This window comes from Tachysurus fulvidraco, chromosome 8 (assembly GCF_022655615.1).
Source record: "Tachysurus fulvidraco isolate hzauxx_2018 chromosome 8, HZAU_PFXX_2.0, whole genome shotgun sequence".
Taxonomy (NCBI): Eukaryota; Metazoa; Chordata; class Actinopteri; order Siluriformes; family Bagridae; genus Tachysurus; species Tachysurus fulvidraco.
This window is the reverse complement of record NC_062525.1, coordinates 4,192,213-4,201,303: the sequence shown is the minus strand read 5'-3', so window position 1 is coordinate 4,201,303 and position 9,091 is coordinate 4,192,213. Positions and strand designations below refer to the sequence as shown.

Here is a 9,091-nt window from a genome sequence, read left to right as displayed (position 1 = left end):
GGTGTGTGTGTGTGAGAGAGAGAGAGAGAGAGAGAGAGAGTAGGTGTGTGTGTGTGTGTGTGTGTGTGTGTGTGTGTGTGTGTATGTGTGTGTGAGAGAGTAGGTGTGTGTGTGAGAGAGAGAGTAGGTGTGTGTGTGTGTGAGAGAGAGAGAGAGAGAGAGAGAGAGAGAGAGAGAGAGAGAGTAGGTGTGTGTGTGTGAGAGAGAGAGAGAAAGAGTAGGTGTGTGTGTGTGTGTGAGAGAGAGAGAGTAGGTGTGTGTGTGAGAGAGAGAGAGAGAGTTGGTGTGTGTGTGTGAGAGAGAGAGAGAGAGAGAGTTGGTGTGTGTGTGTGTGTGTGTGTGAGAGAGAGAAAGAGTAAATGTGTGTGTGTGTGTGAGAGAGAGAGTAGGTGTGTGTGTGTGAGAGAGAGAGAGAGAGAGAGAGTAGGTGTGTGTGTGTGTGTGTGTGTGAGAGAGAGAGAGAGTAGGTGTGTGTGTGTGTGTGAGAGAGAGAGAGAGAGTAGGTGTGTGTGTGTGTGAGAGAGAGAGAGAGTAGGTGTGTGTGTGTGTGTGTGTGTGTGTGTGTGTGTGTGTGTGAGGGAAAGAGTATGTGTGTGTGTGTGTGAGAAAGAGTAGGTGTGTGTGTGTGTGTGTGTGTGTGTGAGAGAAAGAGAGTAGGTGTGTGTGTGTGTGAGAAAGAGTAGGTGTGTGTGTGTGTGTGTGTGTGTGTGTGTGTGTGTATGTGTGTGTGAGAGAAAGAGAGTAGGTGTGTGTGTGTGTGTGTGTGTGTGTATGTGTGTGTGAGAGAAAGAGAGTAGGTGTGTGTGTGTGTGTGTGTGTATGTGTGTGTATGTGTGTGTGAGAGAAAGAGAGTAGGTGTGTGTGTGTGTGTATGTGTGTGTGTGAGAGAAAGAGAGTAGGTGTGTGTGTGTGTGTGTATGTGTGTGTGAGAGAAAGAGAGTAGGTGTGTGTGTGTGTGTATGTGTGTGTGTGTGAGAGAGAGAAAGCGAGTAGGTGTGTGTGTGTGTGTGTGTGTGTGTGTGTGTGTGTGTGTGAGAGAAAGAGAGTAGGTGTGTGTGTGTGTGTGTATGTGTGTGTGAGAGAAAGAGAGTAGGTGTGTGTGTGTGTGTGTATGTGTGTGTGAGAGAAAGAGAGTAGGTGTGTGTGTGTGTGTGTGTGTGTGTGTGTGTGTGTGAGAGAGAAAGCGAGTAGGTGTGTGTGTGTGTGTGTGTGTGTGTGTGTATGTGTGTGTGTGTGAGAGAAAGAGAGTAGGTGTGTGTGTGTGTGTGTGTGTGAGAGAGAAAGCGAGTAGGTGTGTGTGTGTGTGTGTGTGTGTGTGTGTGTGTGTGTGTGTATGTGTGTGTGTGTGAGAGAAAGAGAGTAGGTGTGTGTGTGTGTGTGTGTGTGTGTGTGTGTGTGTGTGAGAGAGAAAGCGAGTAGGTGTGTGTGTGTGTGTGTGTGTGTGTGTGTGTGTGTGTGTATGTGTGTGTTCACACTTCTCTACAGAATCTGAAGCAGAACAAAAATCATGTCACACTAAAAGAAACCCTTTAATAAAGCTGCCTAAAAACAAACAGGAACAAACAACAGACTCGGTCTCTTCACACTGTAACGCTGCTTATTCATGCCACAGAATCAAGGTTCTGCTCTGGGTCTGATGACATCATCAGCAGGAACATTCGCTTGGACAGCTCTGGGCCGATCCTGCGTGTGGTCGACGTCACTCCTTCTCCACGCCGGATCAGAACGTCTGACATCAAGGCGGCTTTCTGGCGGTCTGACCTGCACTGTGTGTACGCCTGCGGATCAGAAAGGCGCGCTGGATAAACACGTGCTACACAACATGCGACATACTGTAGCATCACTCCGGGATCAAACCCTGCGCCCTGTGATGCAATCAAAGTGCAGCTCTCAGAGAAAGTCGTTACAGATGTGTCTGAACGTCACAGATGTGCAAGGAGTTTAAACAAAGAATCCAGTGCGTGTGATTTAGCACAGAAAATAAAAACACACAAAAATATAAACTGCATCAAAATCTGTGGGGGGAAAAATTAAGCAAAAAAAAAATTTGAGAAATCCTGAAGGGAAAGAATTATACATTCATCATATATGCTTTCATTCTTTATTTACAAACATAAACAAACAAACAAACAAATAAATAAATGTTATTATTATTATTAACAATATTATTGTTATTATTATTATTATTATTATTATTATTATTAACAAAACTATTGTTGTTATTATTATTATTATTATTATTAACAATATTATTATTGTTATTGTTATTATTATTATTATTATTAAAATATAGTTTTTTATTTGTTCTTTTATAAAATATGTTTTTCATTTATGTTGAAATATTTTGAATTGTTTGAAATTGAGGGGGGGCACGGTGGCTTAGTGGGTAGCACGTTCGCCTCACACCTCCAGGGTTGGGGGTTCGATTCCCGCCTCCGCCTTGTGTGTGTGTAGTTTGCATGTTCTCCCCGTGCCTCGGGGGTTTCCTCCGGGTACTCCGGTTTCCTCCCCCGGTCCAAAGACATGCATGGTAGGTTGATTGGCATCTCTGGAAAATTGTCCGTAGTGTGTGAGTGTGTGTGTGAATGAGAGAGTGTGTGTGCTCTGTGATGGGTTGGCACTCCGTCCAGGGTGTATCCTGCCTTGATGCCCGATGACGCCTGAGATAGGCACAGGCTCCCCGTGACCCGAGGTAGTTCGGATAAAGCGGTAGAAGATGAGTGAGTGAGTGAGAGAGAGTGTTTGAAATTGAAGAAATCTTATAGAAGTTAATTCTACACAGAAATTACAGGATTTATTTTGGATTTATTGTTTTATATGAAATATATTATTTTTCTTGACTTTTCGAATTTAAACAACAAACGATTCTGTTTTCCAAATCTAACCGGAAAGTCATTCTAGCGTACAGTACATTAGCATTGAAAGGCTTTATAACAACCTCATGTCAGGCTTATGTCTGTTTCACAATACAGACGGCTGACATGAGCCTGTCGGGTCGACTCCAACATGAGAGACTTTACACAAGCTTCCAACCAAAGAATCGGTCTTTATAAACCTTTAGATCAGTTTGCAGTGTGTCATGTTGTCATGTAGGGGTTATGAAGTGTACAAGTGAAGTGCTACAAACACTGATCTCAAGCAAAGAGTGATCATGCTCATATCTGTTCTCTATCCATCTCCAGATTGTTCATCATTATTTGAACCTCCCTATTATCCTCACCCCGTAGCGCAGCGTTCATACAGTTACATCTTATGAAGTGTTCATTAACCTGAATAAGAAGCTGAGGAGAGGGATATGCACTGAGGATGGCTGTAGCCATGTCTGCACTGACGCGGTTCAGCTGCTGGATCTGCCTCTTCCACACCTGAAGAAGTCCTTTCCCTGTTCGCTCCACCTTCTGACCACCAGCCCACTCGCTCTCCAGACAAAAACTAAAACCTGTCTTGTCTCGCTCCCACCTTAAACACACACACACACACACACACACACACACATACACACTGTGTGTAACGGTAAGCAGTAACCCAGACAGACCTCCCAGATAAAAGGGGGTGTGGGTAGAGAGAGAGACAGATGGATTGGGGCAGGGATAGGGAGCAAGAGAGATGAAGAGAGAGGGAGAGAGATGCACAACTGCCACCCACTCACTTGAACGGTGCTTCAGCTACTGCCTTGGTTGACATGGTAACATAATTAGTGAAGTCTTTCCAGGTCGAGTGAAAATGGACTTGGACCCCAGTGTGAAGCTGGAGGTCGACTAAAGCCTGCAGGATGAGAAAGAGGTGAAGGTTTAGAAGTTAGCAGGTTGAAGTGCAGCTCATTTGCGAGTGGTGGTGGTGGTTGTAGAGCACACTGACACTCACTGACACTCGTATACACACACTAACGCTCACTGACACTTGTATACACACACACTGACACTCACTGACACTCGTATACACACACTAACGCTCACTGACACTTGTATACACACACTGACACTCACTGACACTCGTATACACACACTAACGCTCACTGACACTTGTATACACACACTGACACTCACTGACACTCGTATACACACACTAACGCTCACTGACACTTGTATACACACACTGACACTCACTGACACTCGTATACACACACTAACGCTCACTGACACTTGTATACACACACTAACGCTCACTGACACTTGTATACACGTACTAACGCTCACTGACACTCGTATACATACTAACGCTCACTGACACTTGTATACACACACTGACACTCACTGACACTCGTATACACACACTAACGCTCACTGACACTTGTATACACACACTGACACTCACTGACACTCGTATACACGTACTAACGCTCACTGACACTTGTATACACACACTGACACTCACTGACACTCGTATACACACTGACACTCACATATACTCATACACACACACTGACACACACACTGACACTCGTATACACGTACTAACGCTCACTGACACTCGTATACACACACTGACACACTCACTGACACTCGTATACACACACTAACGCTCACTGACACTTGTATACACACACTGACACACTCACTGACACTCGTATACACACTGACACTCACATATACTCATACACACACACTGACACACACACTGACACTCGTATACACACACTAACGCTCACTGACACTCGTATACACACACTGACACTCACTGACACTCGTATACAACACTAACGCTCACTGACACTTGTATACACACACTGACACATTCACTGACACTCGTATACACACTGACACTCACATATACTCATACACACACACTGACACTCACTGACACTCGTATACACACAATAAAGCTCACTGACAAGCTCACTGGCAAATATATACACACACCGACACTGACACTCGCTGACACTCACTGACACCCATATACGCACACTGACACTCATATACAGACACTGACACACACTGACACTCACTGACACTCACTGACACCCATATACGCACACTGACACTCATATACACACAGACACACACTGACACCCATATACGCACACTGACACTCATATACACACACTGACTCACACTGACACTCACTGACACTCATATACACACTGACACTCACTGACACCCATATACGCACACTGACACTCATATACACACACTGACACACACTGACACTCACTGACACTCATATACACACACTGACACACACTGACACCCATATACGCACACTGACACTCATATACACACAGACACCCACTGACACTCATATACGCACACTGACACTCATATACACACACTGACACACACTGACACTCACTGACACTCATATACACACACTGACACACACTGACACCCATATACGCACACTGACACTCATATACACACAGACACCCACTGACACCCATATACGCACACTGACACTCATATACACACACTGACACACACTGACACTCACTGACACTCATATACACACACTGACACACACTGACACCCATATACGCACACTGACACTCATATACACACAGACACCCACTGACACCCATATACGCACACTGACACTCATATACACACACTGACACACAATGACACTCACTGACACTCACTGACACTCATATACACACACTGACACACACTGACACTCACTGACACTCACTGACACTCATATATACACAGACACCCACTGACACCCATATTCACACACTGACACTCACTGACACTTATATACACACACTGACACTCACTGACACTCATATACACACACTGACACCCATATACGCACTGACACTCATATACACACACTGACACACACTGACACCCACTGACACTCATATACACACACTGACACACACTGACACTCACTGACACTCATATATACACAGACACCCACTGACACCCATATACACACACTGACACACACTGACACTCACTGACACTCACTGAAACTCATATACACACACTGACACACACTGACACTCACTGACACTCATATACACACACTGACACTCACTGAAACTCATATACACACACTGACACACACTGACACTCACTGACACTCATATACACACACTGACACACACTGACACCCATATACGCACACTGACACTCATATACACACACTGACACACACTGACACTCACTGACACTCACTGAAACTCATATACACACACTGACACACACTGACACTCACTGACACTCATATACACACACTGACACACACTGACACCCATATACGCACACTGACACTCATATACACACACTGACACACACTGACACTCACTGACACTCACTGAAACTCATATACACACACTGACACACACTGACACTCACTGACACTCATATACACACACTGACACACACTGACACCCATATACGCACACTGACACTCATATACACACACTGACACACAGACACTCACTGACACTCACTGACACTCATATACACACACTGACAATCACTGACAATCACTGACACTCATATACACACACTGACACCCATATACGCACTGAGACTCATATACACACACTGACACACACTGACACCCACTGACACTCATATACACACACTGACACTCACTGACACTCATATACACACAATGACACACACTGACACCCACTGACTCATATACACACAGACACACACTGACACCCATATACGCACACTGACACTCATATACACACTGACACCCACTGACACTCATATACACACACTGACACTCATATACACACAGACACACACTGACACCCATATACGCACACTGACACCCACTGACACTCATATACACACACTGACACCCACTGACACTCATATACACACACCAACACTTACTGACACTCTTATACACACACTGACACACACACATAGACACACTCACTTACACTGACACACACTCACTAACACAGACACACACTCACTGACACTGACACACACTCACTGACACTGACACACACTCACTGACACTGACACACATACACACTGACTCTGACACACATACACACTGACACTGACACACATACACACTGACACTCACATTTCATTCTTTATAAAGAATTAACGGGGTTTGAAGCTTATTTAATTTTTTTGGAAAAAAGTTTAAAGCATAAAATGTGTAAGAGCATCTAGAAGGTCCAGCACAAAGCCAATAGACAAAGCAAGTTAAAAAAGGGCATGCATTCGACATGCATACGAGTACTGAACTCTGCGCTAAACTCTGTGACGTTCTCTTCCTCTTGTCGAGGTGTGTTTTTGTTAGCGGCACAGCGTGTGTCTGACTGCCGTCTCCATGCGTAGATTGGATTCTGTCCGACTTCCGATTAAAGCGTCACACAGATTAATAAATGTCTAAAGTGCTGATGAAGTGTGACGACTAATGAAATTGAACAAAATTCAATTAATAGAGCAGCGTATCTGTATCGCCCTTTAGCCTGACACACACACACACACACACACACACACACACACACACACACACACACTACAGATCTATATTTCTGTTAATGTTACATTTCACCACTCATACGTTTGTTTGAAGAATTCGCTCTACAAGCCTGTTTTCCACTGTGATATTATATATATATATATGCTGTTATTATTATTATTATTATTATTATTATTATTATTATTATTATCATTATTATTATTATTAAGAATAATAAAGGTTTAACGTGCCTCCTCCAGCTCCACCCGGGAGACATTAGGAAGCTGTTCCATGTCTTTCTTTTTCCTCTTCTTCGTCTCGTCTCCCAGCACCACGTCCCGAAACTTCTGCTGACCCTTAGCGTTCTGACTCCTGAGAACGAGATGTGCAGACGTTTGAGAGACGTACAAGTGTGTGAGGGAGAGGTGTGAGGGAGACGTGTGAGGGAGACGTACAGCTGTGCGAGGGAGACGTGTGAGGGAGACTTACAGCTGTGCGAGGGAGACGTGTGAGGGAGACGTACAGCTGTGCGAGGGAGACGTGTGAGGGAGACGTACAGCTGTGCGAGGGAGACGTGTGAGGGAGACGTACAGCTGTGCCAGGGAGACGTACCGCTGTGCGAGGGAGACGTGTGAGGGAGACGTACAGCTGTGCGAGGGAGACGTGTGAGGGAGACGTACAGCTGTGCCAGGGAGAAGTGTGAGGGAGACGTACAGCTGTGCCAGGGAGACGTGTGAGGGAGACTTACAGCTGTGCGAGGGAGACGTGTGAGGGAGACGTACAGCTGTGCGAGTCAGACGTGAGAGGGAGACGTACAGCTGTGCGAGGGAGACGTGTGAGGGAGACGTACAGCTGTGCGAGGGAGACGTGTGAGGGAGACGTACAGCTGTGCGAGGGAGACGTGTGAGGGAGACTTACAGCTGTGCGAGGGAGACGTGTGAGGGAGACGTACAGCTGTGCGAGGGAGACGTGTGAGGGAGACGTACAGCTGTGCGAGGGAGACGTGTGAGGGAGACTTACAGCTGTGTGAGGGAGACGTACAGCTGTGCTAGGGAAACGTGTGAAGGAGACGTTTAAGGGAGACAAGCAGACGTGTGGAAGACGTGCAGATGTGTGAGGGAGACATGCAGACATGTGAGGAAGACGTGCAGATGTGTGAGGGAGACGTGAGGGAGACATGCAGACATGTGAGGAAGACGTGCAGATGTGTAGTGTCTCTCCCAGTGACTGCAGCTCGTCAGTGTGGCCCCAAGCGCCTCATGCTCTGGCTTAAAGCCGTTACCTTCACACTCTGCCTCAATTCTCCCTCGGCTCCTTTTGCTCCATTTTTCTACAAAAGCGTCTGCATCTGGTCTCATTGATTTGTCTCCTGTCCTGATCTCCCACTGATGTGTTTACTTGTTTCACAGAGGAACAAAACAAAGGAACAAAACACTTACTTAAAATATCTCTCGATATCGATCACAGACAGACTGAGATTTCTGTTGGAGTTTCTCTCCATGAGACGCAGCACCCAAGCAGTGAGGGTTACACCATGGTCACGCTCTCCTCTACTCCTCTGCTCCTGTGTATATACACACACACACACACACACACACACACACACACACACACACACACACACACCCCAGCACACACACACCCCCAATAAATATGCACACAAACACACACCCCAACATAGACAAGAACATACACACCAACACAG

General features: G+C 45.6%; 1 protein-coding gene across 1 annotated transcript in view; it reads right to left on the bottom strand.

The window, feature by feature from the left end:
• Positions 1-1,505: 1,505 nt before the first annotated feature.
• Positions 1,506-9,091, bottom strand: part of eme1 (essential meiotic structure-specific endonuclease 1) — a 14,385-nt gene continuing 6,799 nt past the window's right edge. Inside the window, exons 5-9 of the mRNA XM_027155659.2 lie at positions 8,826-8,950; positions 7,638-7,758; positions 3,650-3,765; positions 3,270-3,459; positions 1,506-1,778 (exon numbers count right to left, since the gene is read on the bottom strand). Of these exons, the coding sequence (XP_027011460.2) occupies positions 1,602-1,778; positions 3,270-3,459; positions 3,650-3,765; positions 7,638-7,758; positions 8,826-8,950 (729 nt within the window). The 3' untranslated portion in view covers positions 1,506-1,601. The remainder of the gene's footprint in view (positions 1,779-3,269; positions 3,460-3,649; positions 3,766-7,637; positions 7,759-8,825; positions 8,951-9,091) is intronic.